Here is a 22,100-nt window from a genome sequence, read left to right on the forward strand (position 1 = left end):
GCAAATCAGCTTACACTTTCCCATAGTCAAATAGAGAACTAAAAAAAGGCAAAGAGAGATCAACTGGCGGAAATTTCTGTATTTTATCACCGAAAATTGGTAGACACAAAATGAATTTTATTATTTGAATTGTTTTATTTTTGGCACAGCAGTGTTTTGCAAAAATCCCGCTGATTAAACTACTGCGCTGAATGAGAATTAAGATGAATGTCGAGTTCATTTTAATGAAGGCGAAGGACTTTATCTCGGCAAGTGCTAACATCGCAGTAACAATGTTTAGTTTTTGTTGCAGTGCTTTTATTTTGTCTGGTGTAATAAACAGACCGTACATGCGAATAACGGCAGTCGCGAATTGCTCTACGCAACAAGCTCATCGCTAAAGCCTCTCAGCTGCCTGTAGGACTTTCAATTAAATTCTCAACTGACGATTTCCGTTTTCTCCTCGTCCGCATTACTTCGTTAACAAAGTTGCGATTAAGCAGGCCTAAATTTAGGATATTAATTGCTTAATCCAGTGACATAAGAAATTAGTGTAAACGAAACGAGTCGTATAAAGTTAAAATGCGCAGTGGAGGAGTGTGTGTGTGCGCGCTCGTAATTATGGATTGAAATCAGCGGAGCCTTTGGGAGGCGCACTTAAACTGCTACGAAAACTCGCTTCATATACGAGCGCCCTAATTTGTGTTTCTGCTAATGGAGGGCGTATATATCGGAATAGGCCGCGTTTAAAGTTTAATTGAAATTCGCTGTTTGTAGCTAACGATAATGACTCGGTCGTGTGCGTCATCCTCAGCGGTTACCCGCTTTTGGCTCTGCAGCAATGATTAGACAATGATTTCTCTACTAATGCCGAATACAATGTTCCTATCTTGTATACACGCTAGTTAGTGCACCTGCATGGCAAATTAGTGGGTATCATATCTGGAAAGCAGTGCGAGGACTTGATTTGTACGGGAAGCACGCCCTCATCAATAATAGACTGGGCAATGCAAGAGTAGAGACGCTGGTTGAATCGCTTCAAAACGTGATCTGCTCGTTGAATTGGTCCAGATTGCTTGTTATCTCGGACATGAATGAATAACAAGAGAATTAACACGCATATTAGCGGGCTAAGTATAAAACGGACCAGAATAGTTTTGACCAAATCATAACTTTGTTTCCTATAATATAACGCATTCGTCTCACACGAATTGTGGTCACGTGTGCTGCGAACATTAATAGCTGGTCTGAAGAGAGTGAGTGATAATAAGTAGAAAGGGATACCTACTACAGATATTTCATGGAAATAAAGTCGAGTTTATGGAGATCATCTGAAGACATGATCCGTTTCAAGGTAAGGGGCGCGAAAACATGAAACACTTAACTCTTCTTTAGCAAGCTGATAAAAGATTGGTGTGTGTTTGTGTGAGAAAGAAAGAATATTGTGACAACTTTATAATTTTTTCTGTTTCTTGCAGATCTTTTGGTTCTTCTCCTCAAGAGCCCTATCTAACATTTCTTAAGCATCCGCACAAACTCCCAAACCATGATCCTGTTACCTAGACGACGGAGACTTCTACTCAAAGCCCTACTCCTAGTTCCTGTGATGTGGCTGGCCGTGTCTCTCCTCCTAGCGTACAATGAAAAAATGCACACGGAAAAGGAGGTCGAGGAGCGACAGGTCAACCAGATAGCCGACAAAGTTTACGTTCCCGAGAAGAAGATTCTCAGCAAAGAGAAAGTGATGCCCCCTGGTGCGCGACACAAACATCACATTCACCACAATTACAGAGACGATCCTGGTGGGGACAGCAATCAGCAAGCAGTGTTGCCACCGCCTCGTCAACCTGAAGGACCGGGAGAAATTGGCCGTCCCGTAAAACTCACAAATTTGACTGAAGAACAGCAACGCCTGGTCAAACAAGGCTGGGAAAAAAATGCATTCAACCAGTACATTAGTGACTTGATATCTCTCCATCGTAGTCTTCCAGATGTCAGGGACAAGGGGTGAGTATTTCGCTTTGCTTTTCTACTGTAGGTGTTGCATTTTTCCTGGAGGTTCTACAGGGTAAAAACCCAGCTGCTCATCATAATTATCCTGATACGAGCATCTACTAATAATCACTGGCGGCTCGTGGCTTGAAATCGTGGGGGTGCTGCAACTTTCGAAATATACATACACACTGTAAGTACAGTGTATGCGTCTATAATAAACTATCAAAATTACGGTAAAAATTAAAAAAAATTAAACATGAAACAATAGTGTATTATCGATAAAATTATACAGTGGTATAATTCAAAATTACTTAAAAATAAAATCCATTATCATAACCCCAATAATGTTTTAAGATAAAAACTATAGCAAATGTTGTGTCTTTAATTGTAATGTCCAAATATTTAAAGAGACGGAGTAAACATGATAAGCACTACGAACACTCTACTACTGGCGCAAATCGCATATAAACAACAGTGGAACTGCGCGACCGACAGTGCCGCATTACGCTAATAGCTCGTCTCACTATGACGTGCATATGCTTGCGCGCGTAGCAATATGACACTGTGGTAAACACAGTGCTGCTAGCGTCCTTCGCCCTCCTAAGTGCTACAAGATGGAGTTTTATTATTTTTTATACAAAATAATAGAATTGTATAGGATTGTTGATGATAAAATTAAATATTACAAGCAAATATAAATATATTTATATATCGAGAAAAATTGGGGTTGCTGCAGTTCCGCAGTGCTTATACAAGAGCCGCCCCTGCTAATAATACATCTCAGCAGCGTTGAGTTTAGATTAACACAGAAGTGTAAGAGTTATTTAAGTGTATTTTAACTCCCGTAATCTCCAATCGTTGGTTAATTGACAGTTGCATTCATTTTGACTTAATGTTTGTGGTCGCTTATGTGAAATTCACTGTGGGAAAGTAGTAAATATGTTAGAAATTCCAACTTTCAGCTGCATAGACGGTATCACTCCACACATAACATTTTACTTGGGTGGTCTGTGAAGTTTTAGGCTTCAACTTCTAAAAATATTGCCGATAGTGTTGCCATAGATGGCAACACTATCGGCAAGATTTTTTTTTCTATGTTGGTACATCTGTCGTAAGCATCCACGTGAAATTGCAAGTCATTCTATCAAGCAGTTTGTTTTCTACAGCTGTCCGAAGCCAAAGTGTTGTCTGTATCCTTTGAAATGGATAAAAGTGAGTATCGTGAGATTATAAAATTCTTTGCAAAAGAAGGTTTAACGCCAAAAGAAATTCATACGAAATTCATAAAAGTTAACGGGCACTCTTCTCCTTCGTTTTCGACAATTAAGAAATGAGCTGCCGAGTTTAAACGCGGCCGTACCAACCTTGAGGATGATCCACGTGAAGAACTTCCAAAAAGTGCAACACCACTAGAAATCATTGATCAGTAAACGATATGGTATTGGATGACCGGCGAGAGTTAAAGTGCATGAAATTGCTGACACTATAGGCATTTCAAAAGAACGTGTAGAATACATTTTGCATGAAGAATTGCAAATGAAAAAGCTTTGCGCTATTGGGTGCCGCGCAGATCAAAAACGCACTCCCATGAAAATCTCTGAACAATGCTTGGAGCGTCTTAACAAGAATAAAACTGATTTTGTGCGTCGATTTATTACTATGGATGAGACTTGGATTCGCCATTACCAGCCAGAATCCAAACAGCAGTCTAATCAGTGAACAGAAGCCGGTTGTTCACCGCAAAAGAAGACAAGGTCATGGCATTGGTGTTTTGGGATGCTAAAGGCATTTTGTTTATTAATTATCTTGAAAAGGGTAAAACAATAACCGGGGAATATTATTCCAATCTTTTAACCAGACTAGACGAAAAAATTCATGAGAAAAGACTCGGTTTGCAGAAGAAAAAAATCATTTAAATTAAGGGGATATTTTATCCCACATTATTTCTACTGCGCTACTGCCTACTGAGCTACCCCGCGTAGCGCAGTAGGCCGCGCGTCAGTCTCATAATCTAAAGGTAGCGAGTTCGATCCTCGCCCCGGGCAGGAGAAAAAAATAATCTTTCATCAGGACAATGCACCTGCCCACAAAGGTGTTTTGGCAATTGGAAATTAAGGGATCTGCAGTATGAATTGTTGGAACATTCACCCTATTCCCCAGCTTTGGCTCCCTCTGACTTCTGTGTCTTACCAAAACGAAAACTCTTCCTCGCTGGTCAGCGTCTTTCTTCGAATCAAGAGGCGATTGCAGCTGTGGAGGGATATTTTGTAGATCTTACTGAGAACCGCTACAGGGACTGGATAATGGGGCATCGCTGGAATAAATGTATTGGCTTAAGGGAGATTATGTTGAAAAATAAAAATAATTTTGAAATTATAAGTTTGTTTTTTCATTGTCAGGCCGAGAACTTTTCAGACCACCTACGTATTAGTCTTTTCTTTAGGTTTCTGTCCATTTTACTTCTGAATCAATTCCATTTTCTATTAAAGGCATCTCTTCCCATCCCTATTCTTGCTTTTATGTCACTTTGACATCTTCCATCACTGCTAATAACACTTCCTAGATATATAAATGTCTTTACTTAATTCAATTTTTCCCCATTTATTCTGATATCAATATCTGCCTCTTTTCTTGCTATTTTCATTCCTTAATTGATACAGGATTCCAGTAATCTGTTCAACAGATGCTGTAGTCCTGTTTCAGTATTTGATAATAATGCCTTGTCATCTGGGTATCGTATTGCAAATATCTGTCCACCTCCAATCTTTATTCCTTCTTATGAATTCTTTAACATTGCTTCAGAATACATGTTAAACAAAACTGGTGACAGAGAACAGCCTTGTCTTACTCCTTTTCCAAAGATACCTGGTTCTGTTGTACCATATATGTCTCTCACTATGGCAGTTTGCCATGTATAGTGAAATAATTAGTCTAATGTCTTTCCAATCTACGTAGGCTGTTCAATAAGTAATAAGACTATATTTATACAGAAAACAGATTACCTTTAATCGTCATTATTTACATGGTCTTTTTCGAAGTAACTACTGTGAGACGCGATGCATTTGTCCCAACGTTGCGTCCACTTCTTAAACACATGTGAGAGTCCGTTTTTTGAGAGTTCTTTCAAAACCGCCTACGCAGCTTTTACACATGTTTTGTTGCTTTCGAAATGGCGGCCTCTTAGTGGTTTCTTCAGCTGAGGAAACAGCCAGAAATCGCACGGTGCGAGATCAGGACTGTATGGAGGGTGTGGTAGGATATCTGTGTTGTTCTTCTGCAAAACGTCCACTACACAACCAGCAATATGTGGCCATGCATTATCGTGGTGCAATAAGAAGCCATTCTTCAGCAATGGACGCTTCCTTTTGACGTGCTTGATGATAATCGCTGCTGTGTTGATCATTGTCTGTGTAATGGACGTTGAAGGTCATCCCTCACGTTCAAGATTTTCCACATTTTGCCTTCCTTCCTTAAAAGTTTTATGCCAGCGAAAAACACTTGCCCTCGACATTGCTTCATCGTGGAAAGCTTCGCGTATCATGTTAAAAGTGTCCGATGCCGATTTTAGCAAACGCACGCAAAATTTAATCGCATAACGCTGTTCCAAGGACGCTTCCATTTCGAAGACTGGTCGCACCTCGTAGGCGCGCCGATGAGCACTTGCGTTTAGTCACCTGACACTCTGGTACATCAGCCCGTATATGCCATCTATCAACCTCTTTTGTTAATACATACAGCAACATTTCTTCATTCCACAGAAATTAATATTGTGATGAGTGTTTAGTCTTATTACTTATTGAACAGCCCACGTATATCAATCTTTTCCATTACTTCCACCATCTTATCCCATTTTACAAAGTCAAAAGCTTTTTCAAAATCTGTGTAACTTTTTTTAATTCACTTCCAGACTTCTTTCACTTATTATTCTTAACAATCCAATCGCAGTCCAACGCTCTCAATAGGCCAATTAATCCATAAACTCATCTAATACTCAATGAGCAACTCATGCATGCCACTACTTCTTCTTCTCTTTCAAGCCACTTTAATACCATTAATGGAGACGCCACGATGTTTTCGCGCGTTTAAACCATTCGCGTAACAGAATAGCTTGACCTGAGCAAACAGATCTCGAGCCACCGACTTGCATAACGCGAATATGATCGTAGCGGATTCCTGCCGGTTGGAAAAATTGGTTTCAGAAACTTCGAGCGAAAGACGTCGGCAAATTGAGTTCGTAGAAAAACCCGATGAGATCAGGTTTCCTCTTAAGAACAGAATTTACGTGCCGTACATTAGTTTTCCAGCGCCGTCCGCTGCTGCGTTTCTGGTTACTCAACTAAAATGTTTCGTCCGGTTGCTGGCGCCACACGCAGCCCTGGAATTACGAGGGTTGGCATCCTATGGAAACAGCAGCGATTAGATATTTTACAGTCGTAATGATTTTTCAGGATTGTTGGGACTGCTCGTAAAATCCTCTTGTTGTGACTTGGTTGTTCTGCGATGGCAGAAGAAGCAGTTCCTCCTGGGATGACACTGGAGGAACTGTTTATTCATGACTGGGGTAAATAGGCTTTGCTGTGCAGAATGTCTGTCGAGACATAACAAATCCTGAAGCAACGAAAGAGGGCAGCCCTTACTTCTATTGATCGGCTAACTTATCTAAGACGAGGTTGTATTAATTTGTGCAACACGTTAAACAAAACAAAGCTGCTTTATTTCGTTGCATCGCCGAAAAGAGGCGGATATGCCCTGTCTGTCAAGTGTTACGAGAGGCAGGACGGTGTCGTCCGTTTACGGAGAAAAGTGAGAAGGTTTGAAAGGTGTTGTTTAATTTTGATGTTGCAAAAGAGCGGGGAGCGGATCGTAGAAGGGAAAGAGAGAAAAAAATGAAGAGGAAGCGACGGGAATAAAAGAGTGGACAAAGGAATAAAGACAAGACAAAGATTGGGAGACGTGAGTCTTGGATATCGTCGTTAACACGGACTAAACTGACGGAGAAAATATCCGAAAAAATTGTTGCGTACTCTTCGATTTCTGCGGATGTGAGGATGGTCGCAAAATATACGACGACTGTTTGTTCGTTTCTTGAGATTTCCCGCATTGCACCTCCGGGACTGCAATAAAAGAACCGAATGTTCCGTTCGGTGTCGTAAACGTCCTCGCAAGGGTACGTTCTAAGTTGTCTGATGCATTTCCCCCCCCCCCTCTCCGCTTATGATTCTGCATTCTTCGTGAGGAGGAACTACGACATCCCACTCGTTCCGACTTCCATCTGGAAAAAAGAAGAAGAAAATGCTCGTAAACGAAAACACAACTATGATGGCCACCCGGTAACACAGACGACTACGTTACTGCAAGCGCTCTTAATGCCGCCGTTGCTGCTACCGTCATTGGACACTTCGTCATCTTACACGCAAAGCACGAAGAAGCATTTCCAGTTTTTTTCCCCCTTTAACGCAAGACACGCACAGATTCGCCGTTAATAATTGAAAGCGTGAAGGGCTTCCGTTCAAGACTCGTATTGTTGTCCGGGTGTGACCATAGCGACACACACACACACACCTGGTTACGTGTGATAGCGGGCGGATGTTATGTTGCAACCATCATCCTCCTGCTGCTGCTACTAAGGTGGAAGCAATTCGAGACGCATACAATACCGAAGGGGATAATGTTGGGGGGGGAGAGGGAGAAACTGCTTGAAAAGATGCAAAAGAAAATCTTTCTCTCCCGGGAATTCCTAGGATGCATATCATTTGACCATCCAGTGATGCACTTGGAAACGTCGCACCTCACTGCCACTGTTGTTATGGCGTCTCGCAGGTGGTCACATTCGTTCCTGGTGGGATCCCTATACTTCAGCGTCCAATTTTACAAGCATCACCGAAGAACTGCACATCACCGCATTAATAAAGCTTGGAAAGCAGCTTACGGTTTGAAAAAAAAAATTTAAATATATTTCAAAATATACTGACTTAAAAGCAGTTATTTTTTAGATATCGAATCCGAGATTAATAAATTTGTTTTTATATACTTAGTCTGTTAATTAACGATGGGTCGCTTCCATCATTAATTAATAGACTCGGTAATTGTTCTGCTTTCCAGATGACCTTCGCGAAATAAATGAGTGAGACATCGCGTCCATTCTCTAATTATGCTTGACCGTCTCCCGTGCAATGTCACGTGCTTAAATATTTATTATGTTTGTTTTCCATTTTACCTTGAACTTTCCGCTCGTCTCTGGGTTTGCGTGCGACGTCACACGTGAGGATTGATGAAACGGGACTTAATTGCCCCTTTGAAAAATGTTTCCGACAAATTCCAGTAAAGTAAAAACTGAAAAAAAAAAAAAAACTGTCCGTTAATTTTTTTTTCTTTTTTCCTCAGCCTTTCGCACTGTTTTCAGTGCTAATGTACTGTCGTGTGTTTCCCATGTAAGGGAATCGATGTCCAAAATACGAACTTAAAGCCGGGCCACGAACGGGCATTACTTGTTTCCATAACAGAAAACTGCGTCAACGTTGGATTCGAATTTTTCGCGCAAATCGAATGCGCTAATTGCATTTCGCCTGGGAAATCGCATTGCGAGCGACATTACAACAGAACTCTTCTTCGCATTTTTCCTACGGCGAATCCCCGCCAAACACCGAGGGATGAGAGCGAAAGCGCGACAGTCAGCAGTAGTTCCGATAATGGTTTAATGATGAATTGTGACCGACCGCTCTCGTCTCGTGTCTGGTCAGTGTGGCGTCTGTTAGGCGACGCCGTAAACAGGAGGCACATATTTTCCAGTATGATTCTTTCCCGTTGCTTTCCTTCGAAGTAAAAGGCTTTCAGCGCCAATTATAAACAGCACCGACTCTTGTCTGTTAATGCAATTCTCAATTTAGGTTTCATCAGGAAGAGGAGGGGTCCCCTCTTGCAAGCGCGCGCACATCTCACCACTCCACTCACATTTTTATTGCGTTAAGTTTCGACCGATGTACGCCGTAGATTTCTGAGCGTTGACCGTATTCAGCTTATTAGACTCACCTTCACTGCTGTTGGGAATCACTTCGTAGGCTTAAAACACAATAAAGCCCCTTCTGTTTCCCCCGTACTTAAACAGTAATCTTATTTTCTTCCGGAATTACTCCGAAACTGTTGGGTGATGAACAGGATGCTGCTTGCAATTTTGCCCTTTTCAGATTCATTTGAGACGTAGCAAGACTTTTCAAGTCATTCTTTCTTCGCATTACGTTAATGCCTTCCTTTCTCCTCCTATAAAAATTTAATTCATTTTTTTTGCCCAAATTTAGAAGCTTCAACATTTCATCAAAGGAGCTATGCTAATATATTTCTCCGAATCCCTTTTAACTATGACGAAAAGGAATTTGTTTTCATTTCTTAGGTTTTAAATCATGCAAAGATTAAAACCCGACTTCAATACTAAAAGCAAATGAATAACATGCTCGGTGTACAGATAAAAACTAATATGGTAAATATGCCGTGGCTACATTTCCATGGCAACATGCAAAAATGAGAAGTTCATTTCTCAGCCAACCTCTTCTCCTAGCCACAAACAGTAGCATCGGAAATAAATAAAAAATTAACTTCCTGGCTAATGGAAGAACTGAGCAACCAGGATCAGAAATGGATTCTCCAGAGACACAAAGAAAAGTGGCCATCAAATATCACACATCTTCAATTCACCAAGAAATTAATTTCCCCAATAGCTTTAGTTGAATCTCATCCAGAAAACCAATCGTGATCCGTCTCGCCCACAACGTTGTACCAACTAATCTATAATAGAGTTATAATATACTCACTTAAGTACCCACTTTTAATTGATCAAAAGCCACAGTTTCTGTTGGATATGCTCCATCATAAACTGTACTTCTTTGGCTTCAGGAATTGCTTTAACTATTATTTGAAAAATACAAACAAGGATGTATTTAATTCTTTTTTAAACAAAGTTCAAGTTGGAGATTGGAGAAAGGTTGCATCATAACAAAATCCAGAAACTTCAAGAAAAGTTGTTTGAGAATTCTTGGTGCAAACTTACATAGCCAAGTTGAGCCACAGATTTGCTGACTTGGCTACACTTCCCATCCAAGAAACTTCGATACAATATTTTATGTCTTGGCATAAAACATTAAATAGCCTCTCAGATACAAACTGTCTCAGGGAGCTACTAAACTACCAGAAGCTTGTTCTACAGCATTGTGGCTTACTTGAAAATTCCATAAAGATGTTCGACAAAATCTATCGCATACTACAGAGAACGGAACGTATTTCCAGTATCATTAAAACTTCAAATAGCTTCTGCCTTTCAAAAGAAATAAGACTTTACTAACACACAAGCGTTTTCGTTTATAAGTTGTATTATAATACACGAGGATCGTGTTGTAAGAAAATTAATCTTGTAATATCACTCCATGGATGCCATTTTTTTAATAAATATATAACGAATACACCGACTTAGAGAAATTTATAGAGGTTCTGCATGAGGTCATTTGTAAACAACGATGTGTTATTTTAAAATAAAAATAGCTCTAAATAAATTTTCAAGTTTGCAGATTAATCACGTGCATCATCCCTTCTGGGCTGCGTCCCACAGATAAGACTGTTTGCTCGACATAAACATCCCGTATCACTGTTGACAACTAGCTCAGTTATTTATCAGTCGTTGCTATTATTAACACCCCCCAACGCAGCTGCGAAGAAGTCTTGACATCTGTTAGAAGTACTGTTGGATCTCGGGCAGAAGTGCTTTTTCAATAGAAGGTGAGTTAGCAGGAGTTGACGTGTTTCCTCCCTGGAAATAGACAAACCAGCCGAAAAACACACTCATCTCATGTACACTTCGTTTCTTGGGCTGTAATGCAAAACAAGCACGCCAAAGCAGTTCATAATGGAGGGTCGATAAAATGATCAGATAATTGGCATATGCGCCCTGCATCAGCAGCATGGAATCATGGGAAAAAACTCCAGATGTTTCAGACTGTGTTTGTACGTTTCGTTCCCATCGCTATTGTAGTGCCAAGGGAATATTTCCTGCTTCTCATTGTCTACAGAATGACTAGTCCTTTATTAGTTTTAGATATCATCTCCGTGCGTGATACGGACTGCGTCTCCGATCTTCCATTTTCGCTAATAGTCTTCAATTTCTCAGGCAAATATTACGTTTTGAATTTCCACAGTAGCGGCATTAAATACCTTTCAGCGTAGTTGCTCAGAATTCAGGCCAGGATTTCTGTCTGACTACTGTAGTTGATTATCTCCCCGCGATAGAGAGATGGAAGCAGAAGGAACTTCCATTTTAATAGAATGCGCCGAGAGAAGTTTTAGTTTGGCCAGCGATACGCCGAAAGCCGCCATATTATGTCCGGCCTAATACCTTCCACGGCTCGCATAATGGCAGACTTGAAAGCAGACCTAAATACTCCAACTTCGCTGTAATATCGCTACCTCCTCGTGCTGCGTGCTCCTGCATCGACCGCACTGTGCAGTCGTACACACCAGAAAGCGGGGAGAAAATTACTGACCTCGTATACCGATAGCGTCTTCAGAATTTTTATTTGATTGAATATATGCCGGTGTGCGCTAATGTGCTCGTCGTGCTATCGACAACCCTTTCTCGCCGGCTTCACCCCCCCCCCTCCTCCCATTATCACACCTTGTTCTATGTCACGTGGGGGTGTGGTGAAGACGTTACATTACATCCCGTGTTTGTCATTCCAGCTGACCTCTTCTTGTGACCCTAAAATATCGTGACTTGTGGATGGACCTCGCGTCAGCGGGAGAAAATAGCGAAAAGAAAAGGCTAGCAGCGGCGTTTCGTAGTGCCACCTCATTGCGGTTGTGGATCATTTTTCCTTGACAGGTCGTCTCTCCCCGCCAGTCGTTGGTGGTGTCGGCGGCAGCTCGGTAAGTGTGGTGGCACGGCAACAAATAATTTCCCGGGATTAAGGAAAATCTCGGCCGTCACCTGCCAGTGCTCCGAGTGAAATATACGTCATTTGTCAGGAGGCGAATGACAGTCGCCGTGAATCCTCGGGACTCTTCATTAAACCGGCGGAAGATCATCAGTCGTTTGCCGTCTTCCCTACCCACTTGACACGGTGTTTGACGGCTGCCTTTTCCTCCCCCTCCCCGACGCCTTCGTGCTTACTCATCCACCCACTCCACCTTCAGCAGTTGCTTGTTATTACGGCCGCTGAAATACCGCCAAATTACGGCGATAAATGAGCGCCATATTGATTAGCATCCCTATCACCTAATACTCTTACTAGCTTAAAGCCTTCGCCCCGCTGCAAATTAAGACGGCGAGCCCTCGTGCATGTGATTTTAATGATGTCTATAACATTGCTGCTAATATCCCGGCCATCTTTGGCTTGACGAGAAGGCCGTCCGTAATAAATGCTCCGATACTTCAGTTTCCGCTCTCATAACGACCAAAGGCTAACGAATTTCACGTGGGGATTAACTGTCGCTTACCGAGAATTGTTTACTGTACCGTCAACGGATCTCGCTCCGCAATGAAGACGAGTTTCCGTAGTTTCTTTTGATTACTTTTCTGGACAAGTCGGGAGATTCGGCGTGATGAATGGGGTCAGCCTGCATCCCATCTGCAATTGCTTCCAGTAGAAGAACTATCCGTCACTTGAACTTCTGGATAATACACGCTGGGTCCCAATCCACTTGCTTTATCCGCAAGTTCGGGGCTTTACGGAAAAAAGTGCGATGGGAATTGGGAGCAGCGATTCTTCTGAAGGGAATGTCAGCGAAACGCTCCTTTTCTTCCTGCATCTTCTCGTCTTTTATCTGTCACCATCTTATTCCAGATTTTTCATTGTTTTTTTCCCTATTTAAAAAGCGATTAGGGTCCGAATTTCATGAACTGTTTAATGTCTTGACCCCTTCTTCGCATTTTCAGCATAAAAATTAAGCGGAAAGAAACAACTGAATCCGAAGTTCTTGCGATCGTAGACGGGAAGCTGAAGCGAGTGTTGGTGTCGAAAAATCCATTAGTTATTCGGCTTTTCTTAACTTTTACATTAGCTTTTAACTCCATTCCGGCAGGGACACTTGAAGTGTGAAAGAAGAGAAGGAAAAACACAACGCGGGCGGAAGATTCATATTTTTTTCTCACTTTTCCAAAACTTTACGGAGGAGTTTCTTTTCGGCGACTGCGAGACGATCAACCGACGAGGTTCATCTCTCTTTCCTTTCTTCACCCACCTTGTGAAACTTTCCCAGCCAACTTCGATCCCCTGGTCTGACATGGCTTGTCGATTTTACTTCCTCTAAATTCATCTCCGGCCCTCTGATCGTCACTCTGCGAATTCGTAATAACAGGACTTCTCACCTGGCATTGCAACCAACCACGACAGAATCATTCAGGATAAACAGCAGGGAAAAAAAGTGAAATTGATGATTAGCAGGTGCTTCTGGGAACACAAACAGTTAGATAGGGCCGTTTAGCCCTATCTAACTTTTGGAGACTGAGTGGGCAGCTCAATCTCCACTGGTACCCAATCAGAGATAGATGGCCCAAGGCTATCACTGATTAAGAGGCACACAGCGAAGAGAGAGACTGCTCAACGAGTGCCGCCATCTCATGGTCCCTAACTCGAACACAATATATTTAATGTCTGAAATAGTGTGGGGTTTACGGTCAATTTTCTTGAGTTTACGGGACGAAAAATCCGTGTTTCTGGGAGAAAAAACCCGCTTGCCTGTGCCAGAGATCGGCTAACTCGGGAACCGGTAGAAAAAAGGCTTAGAAAAATTTCCTCCAGTCGGCTACCGGACTTGAACTTAAGTCTGACTTCGAGCGACCAAGCGCAGTGGACGCAAGCGCCACATCCACTGAGCTCCACAGGCACTAGAATATTCCGGGGATCTGGAATCCTTCATTAAATGCTTCGGCCAATTGCTGCACAAAGGAAGTTCTGTTTGTCCGCAACCCTTCACGGACGACGGCGATCTCGTTCCTAACATACTTTCTTAGGACCATAGTCAAGCCTCTTAGACAAGTGATACGGGTTATTTTTCCAGTGATTAAGCATCCGAGATTTCTCACCTAAGATAGTTCTGTTTTCAAAATCGTGGCTAAAGCGACGGACACCCACAATAGTACTGCGAATGATCCTTGATTTTTCCCATTGTGATCAACACTATCGACGATTACTGCTGGCAACATTTTTAAATAGCTGCCTGGAACGCGTGGTGGAGCACGTGCCCAAGTATTTTGCAATATGCGCTGCGCAAGTGATGTTTACGTACGTCTGCATAGAAGTTTCTAATTCGGTGGCTGGTATGTGTGTAGATGCGAATCAACAGAACAAATGCGATACGATCGAACATGCAGATGATTATCATTCCTCCTTACCATATTCTGATGTCCTTTTCCACAAGTTAAAAACTCGCATTTGAATCCTTCATCTTGATGGATCGAGTGGAAAACCTTATTTATGCAGTTCTTAATAGTGAAAAATCGAAAGTAATTCAAATCGCAATCCATTAAGTGTGTCCTCTTTAATATCTGGTTACTTTTGCTGACCTTTACGCTTCGTTGGCGACTGCTAATTCAGACTTTCACAGTGTGGAAAGCAAAAATAGACTCTGATTTGTGCTTTGCAATGCTTCATTTGTCAAGATTTCGGTATCATTTTTAATAATGTTTTGGTATGCGCAACGGACACGAGATCGCAACCTTTCAGCATCCCAAGTCTTGTGCAGTGACGTGCATGAAATTGGACTTCTACAAGTTTTGGCATTTCTTTTTGGTATTCACTTCCGTCTTCTGCGTCTGAAGTTGAACTTCGCTAACCCGGCTCGATGCCGAGGGATACGTACTAATTGCTGCCGTATTTAATCACTTCGCTGGCAGGAAACACGTGTCAGAAACGGTATCTACTGATTAAAAAGGTCAGTTGCGAATTGGAGTCGACAGGGCGAGCAACAAACACAGTCAATAAATGTAATCTTAGCAAGAAATTTCGTACTTTTTCTTATTGAAAACCAAACTTTCGTGGTTGTATTAAAAAAAAAAAAAACTGGCTTTTCTGGAGAAAAACATTATTTATTCTCGTCATAAATCGATTCACTTGGGGACCTTTCAAAGAAGCTTAGAAAAGCTCCTCTGATCTGCTACTAAAAGAGAGCTTACAATAGTCTTTCTTCAGGTGTCCTAGCGCTGTGGATGCAGACATCATTCCCACAAGGCTATTTATTCATCAATTCCTTGCCGAACTAATTTCCCACTAGAGGTCACTGCCAGGTGCACCAGTATGGAATAAGTAGTTGCTTATTTCATTATTTTTTCGCAACAAATTCATGGAAAATAGGAGTTATATGAATGATACATTTGTAATTCATTCAATCATATATGTAATTCCACTGATATTTAGAAATAGGTGATTATATATTAAATCTATAATAAAAATCACCTTATAAGCGTGTTTTGGATATTATCAGAAGGGAACGCAACGCACATAAGCAGTGAGGGATTTTAAAAAAACTCCTCTCCACTATTTCCTCCTTGCTCAAAAGTCCAGGCGACCTGAACACAATAATCCAGATGTGGACGTATTAACACCTTATAAAGAGGAACAATAACTGATTTATCTCAGCATGTTAGTGCTTTCTACAATTTTCTACCTCAATCTTAGAGCTTCCTTTATGCAAATGACCTATTTTACCATCCTTCCACTCCCTACGGACCTTCCAGAATCGGCCAAGTAAGAGGCATTGACAATTCCTTTGCACATTCACGTAATACTTTAAAAACACGTTTCATATTTAATGTGTGAAAATCAACATTAATAGTTGAATAAAACTTAAGTATAAAGAGCTAATAAGCTTCAGTTGAATAAAACTTTGCTGCGTAGACAGTTGTATAAATATCTCGCTGCAAGATGATTGGTAGATGGAAGGTTCTGAAATTATATTTTTAACTAGCGCTTTATCAGACCCATAGTTATTAAAAGTTAGGCTTAGTGTTATGCTGAGATGCGTTTCAATTATTGCTGCAGTTTAGGAAAACGCTGAAAATTTTATTCCAGTAGTAAAAACAAGTGTGATGGTTAATTTAAGTGTGTTCAAGGGAAGGGAATATGTTGCATCATTATCAAGATTTATTTTTTAAATTCTTTGCAGTGAGCCTATTTTGTTCATTGTTTTCTCATATAAGTTAAACATGCCTAGTTAGTATTAGTCATCGGTTTATTATTTATTAACGAAAACTCGCATAATAAAAGTAATATAGTCAATATGGCGTATTTATTACACATAATACAATTATTCTTATTTAAATTAAATTCTTAAAATAAAAATTCTGATAATCTACGCATACGATTTTCGGTTAATTTCTGTTTTTGATATTACCAACCCGATGTAGAATTTCGAATCAACACTTGCCCGCTTATGGGAACTGACATCACGATTATTGTTGAACTCCACTGTTTGGCTGGGATGTGCGCTTTCACTTAACGTGGTATGTTTGGGATGTTCCTTTTCTTCTAATGAGAAGGTTTAACTTTTTCATCTCGATATAAATCGATTATAGACATAAATCTGTTTCCAAAGATAGAATATTCGTTTTCTGGAAGTCGCCAGTTACACCATCTGCTGGATACGTTCTTGGAAATCTGTTAACTCATTTTGCCTATAAAAGAAACACTGGAGTTTCTTGTATAGGTAAAAACTGGAGAGTTAAGTAGGCATGGAGTTAAATAATCATGAGGCATCCGTTATTACGTCAATCCAGGAAGTTACCGCTCCACAAATTTCGCCGATGTAAGGTGTCTCCACTTTAAGCGAGACATCCGAGTACTCAGCTAGTTTATTTTGAAAGTCATTACTTACAATATAAAACTAAGATATTTTTGCAGGATATTCAGGAAGCAGCGAAGTTCTTTGCTTTGCCCGGGATCCTACTACCTGTGCGCCGCAGTATTGCAATGGGCATGTAATCCATTCTGGTAATGGATGGCATTGCTCCCAAATGGTGTGTTATTCCTCGCTAGTGTCTTGACGACTAATGGAATTAGCTGCAATGAACACTGAGTTCAGTACCATGGAGTGAGGGATGATGGGTGCTATTGTAAATGGCGGCTGACTAACACTTGTGGATTGAATTAGGGACTGAAATTTATCTACATTGTCATATAAAAGTAAAAATATTTATAATAAAATAGATGGAACTATTTAGAAAAATAATAGAAATAATTATAGATACCTGTCTGCTCTTTAGTCAGCTGGCTGGGAGTTTTAATCTCACTGTTTGTCGTAGATTTTGTTTCATTGCCTTGAGTGAGACAACCACTTTACTTACGGAAGGCCATAAAGGATAGAAAAAGATGATGTTTGGTCTTTATGTTCCTGAATTCCTTAAGCCTATCCAAGATAAGTATATTACAGATTAGCAATTTTTCATGGGTGAGTTATTTTAAAACAAATAGACCGAATTTAAAATATATACTCTGAGTCAAGATTAACAATGGATTAGTATAAGCCGCTGTATTGACTTATTGCGTCTTGGCTTGCTTTAACAGTGCCCGCAACTAGCAGTAAAATTAGCAAAAGGAAAGTCAGACCACAACGTTGTATGCATGTACAGGGCAGCCATAAAATAACTTTCCCTCTTTGGAGGCATCTGTGGCTAAAATCAATAAACAGAATGAGACCAAATTTTATATTAAGACTTTTGAAGGCATGGGGAGATGATTTCAGCAACCAAAAGGATTTAGTACCAAAAATCGTCGATAGGGGAAATTTTGGCACTGGCTGAGCCGAAAGCAGTCAGATATTTGCAGTAAACGCAGGTAAAAAGGATTATGCAAATTTTACTATGCGTACGTGACAGCAGCGCCACTAATTCCACTTAAAAAGGCATTGGGAACGTTCAGGCAGTTATTCGAATGACTGACGAATTGTGCTCAATATGCGTCCTGCCTTGCCTCAGCTTGCTTTTCTTGTTAATTTGTTTTACCTTAAACAGTGCAATGCCATAGCGGCCCTTCGGGAATTTAGAAGGCTTCATAACCTGCGTACAGGTCCTATGTCAGCTGTAGCACTGAGAGCTATGAAGAAATTTGAAGAAACTGGATCACTAGGAGATGAATTAAACATTATTTCCTGTGAGTTCAGTCACTACATTAATTTCTGTGTCTCTCGCAAGTTGTTGTTTTAGTTAATTATTATTATTCTTATTATTATCATTGTAATGCGCCACATATCCAGCTGGAATGAGTGACGCGGCTGTCGCTTACACTGTCGAAATGTTATTATTCCGTTTTATCTGCCTTTAATGTAATGATTCGCTTGTTTTCGGCTCCGCCAGCGCCAGAATTTCCCCTATCGGCGACTTCTGATACTATTTTTTTCTCGCGGAAATCATCTCCCCATGCCTTTAAAAGTCTCAATATAAAATTTAGTACCAGAAGTTTCATTCCGTTCATTGGTTTTAGCTACAGATGCCTCCAAAGAGGGAAAGTTATTTTATGGCCACCCTGTAGATTATCCGGGATAGTACACGGGGTTACTGGTACGTCAAAGCATTTCCCTAACTGACAGCAACACCAATAAATCTTTGGATGACTTAAATTCCACAATACTGCAAAAAAAAAAAATCATAGAAATGCAGTCCCCATGAATTAATTCAAATATTAAACTCAATTGCTATATTTCTATGATACAGCGAATACACTTGTCTTGATTTAAAAAAAATCACTTCTTAAAATAAATAGGTAGAATGCTGATTCTACGTATTCGCTCATCGTGAAGAGTCAACATTAAGTAGAAAAATACAGTGGCGAGCTTTTCGTGACATTTTAGTTAATATCTTTCTGTTTTAATCGAATTTCTCATTTCCAAAAGTAAAGAGAAAATCCCCTTCAGTCTAGTTGTAATGTCAATTTTTTGGGAATTTTTTGAATTTATTTGCGAAAATTCGTAAATGTAATTTTGATGTTTTATTTGCGTGATTTTTCACGTCTTTATTTGCTGCATGTTTGCTACAACAAAACTCTAACGGTGCACGTTTTAATTTTATGTAGTAAACAATATATTTTTTGTAGCATTGTAGAAGGAAGAATAAAATGTATGAGCGATGACAATGATGCAGTCAGTAATCCTTAATTTTTCAGGATATCTTTGACTTTAAGATTATTTTTATTATCAAATCAAAGCATATTTATTTTAATAATGCTATCTCTCAGGACTTAATTAAATATAAAAGAAATAAACAAATATACAAGTAAATCAGTTTATACACCATAAGTAAGTAAAGATCACAATGTACATAAAGCGATAGCCGAAAGTTATTATTTGTTTATGATGTTATATTAATATTAATAAATGAGCAAAAAAAGCTTTTGATTTAGATGATGAGCATTAGTAATTTTTCTGAAGACAATGAACTACCAACGTAAACGAATTCGACAAGAATCTGATTAACCGAAGGCACATATAAAGAAGACGCAGAGAAAAATATTCGCTGTTGCACAGCTAAGGTAATTAAATGAAGTCGTCGATCGCGCATTGCCTTTCTTTAGTCATTGCTCTTTTTTTAAATGATGAAACTAGTCGATGAGGACTTTTTTTTCCAGGTAGAATGCCAATCTGAAAAGTTCGTTAACAACGCCATCTACCGGAAGACTTATTGCTTATGAAAAGCCTGTTGTGTATATGGACTGAATGGAAGCGAAGGTGCATTGGATGTAGCTTATTGTAAATCTGTGACACGTCAGACGCAGCCGAATAAGTCGAAAAATCTACTGAATATTCAACTAGCCTTATACATTAGGCGTTTTTTTTTTTTTTTTTTTTTTGCATTATCCTGTCTACCGAAATTAAATTGGCGGAAACGTGAACGTCTTTTGATTCGTTGCCATAGCAACTGGAGCGCGTTAAGAGCAGTTGATTTTAAAGTAAGTGACAGGGGAATGGCGAGAGAAATTTGGATTTCCATAAATTTCATATAAAACGTAATTTGGTATTTCAGCGATCTTCCGTTTGCGTTTTGGTGCTGCAAGTGACAGAAACCGATTCATCAGTTTAACACACTGATTTCTAAGCCCGCTAATCCTTAATCAGCACCGACACTGAATGAATGAGGCAACACGCTTTGCAGACATTGAAAACCCATTTAAAACAAACGGCGCTGGGTTCTGAACCAGCTCTCTATTATATTTATTTATTTGCTTCCTTATCAGACTCACGAATTGTTGACCAATAGATGGTGAGGACATTTTATTATTTTATTTCTATTTATTGTCTACTGGAGCGATTTACTTTCTTAATTGAATGTTTTTTCCTCCTCCGAACTACTAAAAGATATATTATTGACACCAGAGGGCTCTCTATCTGTCCTAAGTTTTTCCTAGTCCCCAAGAGAAAAACTTACCATAATAATATATCCTAATTGAAAGAAGAGAGTTCCGAAGGGGTGGGGGAAATTAGGAACGTTGAAAAAGATTTTTATTTTTTCAAGAGTTACATTACATGATCAGCGTATTATATAGCCAGGAATCATTTCTCCATAAAGATAAGAGAAAATATCAGTCTCACGCAGAGTACGAAAAACAAAATTAAATTATACATAGAATCTTAAATAAAATATATATTAAATGCTTAAATTTTATAAAATCTTTTCGATTATAAATTATTTGCTGCAATTTTTAAATACACCTTTTAATTATTAGTATACTTTTCTTACAAATTCTGAACTGATTTTTCGAGTGAATTTATATGAAAGAATGATGAAGTTAATCGACCGTGAGATGCGGTGATTGATTCATTCAATCCAATACCCTTGGAGGGTAACGGATGGCAATGCTGTAGCCAATGAAGTTCTAACTGAGGTTCGGCTGTTGCTGTTACCCTCCTGCCATGATCAGAGCTTTATTTATTTGCTCAATAACACCTTATCCGTACACTGTCCTCTACAGATAACGGGGAAGATGAAAAGCATTCTTGCTTCGCCCCTTTAAGCCAGTCCTTATAAGGACTATAAGGACGATTGAGTTTATATGAAAGAATGATGAAGTTAATCGGTCGTGAGATGCGGTGATTAATAATACCCTTGGAGGGTAATGGATGGCAATGCTGTAGCCTCTACAGATAACGGGGAAGATGAAAAGCATTCTTGCTTCGCCCCTTTAAGCCAGTCTTTATATTGAGTTTATAACTGAAGGTAAAACTGCCAGTTCCTGTATACTGGTATGTCTTGCGTTTCTCCGGCAGTTTATTTATTTATTTTTTTAATTATTATTATGGCGATTATGTTTTTTTACACACCTAAATTGCATATCACAAATCAGTAATAATGAGTTCCTTCACGAGATGCGGATAGCATTAGTCTCCATAGTAATACTATGAATCGTGTTACTGGTTAAATCCGTCAGAATTCAGTACGTTCAAACCGCCCTTTTCGTTTCACTGAAGAGAAATAATGAACATTTTTGTTGGGGCACGTGGCTGTCTCTCATTACTCGTATACAATTCGAAGCTTGTTTCTTTTAGCCTCGCTATGTAACCGTGTGGTGTCGCTCTAATCAGTAAGCCTCGTTTATAAATTAAATTCTTTCTCTTATTCAAACGAATGGATGAAGAAATGAAATCAACGTAAGGATAAAAAGAAACTGAAAGTTAATTACCAATCATAAAACCACATTTAAGGACTAAAAAGCCTTGCGCTATTTAATACGAGATGTTATCTAATTAAGTTAGGTGAAAGTCCTCCGACTAATTACCGACAAAAATAAAAACACCGAAAGATTTTTTTTTTACGAAAAAGAAGTCTATCAGGCCATTACAGGATGTGCCGCGCAAGTGCTTCAGAAATCATTGGGTTTGTCTTGGCAAGTCGGGAACGTGGACTTAACTTTAGTCGGTGAATTCAAGGTGGGCAGCATTCCCCCCCCCCCGACATATTTCGTCATTCTTCTTACGTATTTCAATAAAAGCCACTTAGGACTTTCGATTTTCAAGTTTGTTCGTTCCGTTGCTAGTCACCATTAAACGAGTTGGTGATGTCACACCGGAAGGTGAAAATCATCTCTATAGATAAAAGCCACTTTGGCGTTAGTACCCTCCAACCCAAACGTCCATAACGTACTGCCTCTCCGCAGTAAACCAGT

The 22,100-nt window shown here is 39.8% G+C and overlaps 1 protein-coding gene across 4 annotated transcripts in view; it reads left to right on the forward strand.

Moving 5' to 3' along the window:
* LOC150094543 (putative polypeptide N-acetylgalactosaminyltransferase 9) overlaps positions 1-22,100 on the forward strand; it is a 668,509-nt gene that overhangs the window by 517,426 nt on the left and 128,983 nt on the right. For all 4 annotated transcript variants that reach the window (XM_090412397.1, XM_090412399.1, XM_090412398.1 and 1 more), the window contains one exon: positions 1,458-1,986. In XM_090412397.1, the coding sequence (XP_090268523.1) occupies positions 1,526-1,986 (461 nt within the window). In that variant the 5' untranslated portion in view covers positions 1,458-1,525. The remainder of the gene's footprint in view (positions 1-1,457; positions 1,987-22,100) is intronic.

This window comes from Typopeltis vanoorti, chromosome 22 (assembly GCF_054136105.1).
Source record: "Typopeltis vanoorti isolate ZY-2024b chromosome 22, IOZ_Tvanoo_1.0, whole genome shotgun sequence".
In the NCBI taxonomy this organism is placed as follows: Eukaryota; Metazoa; Arthropoda; class Arachnida; order Uropygi; family Thelyphonidae; genus Typopeltis; species Typopeltis vanoorti.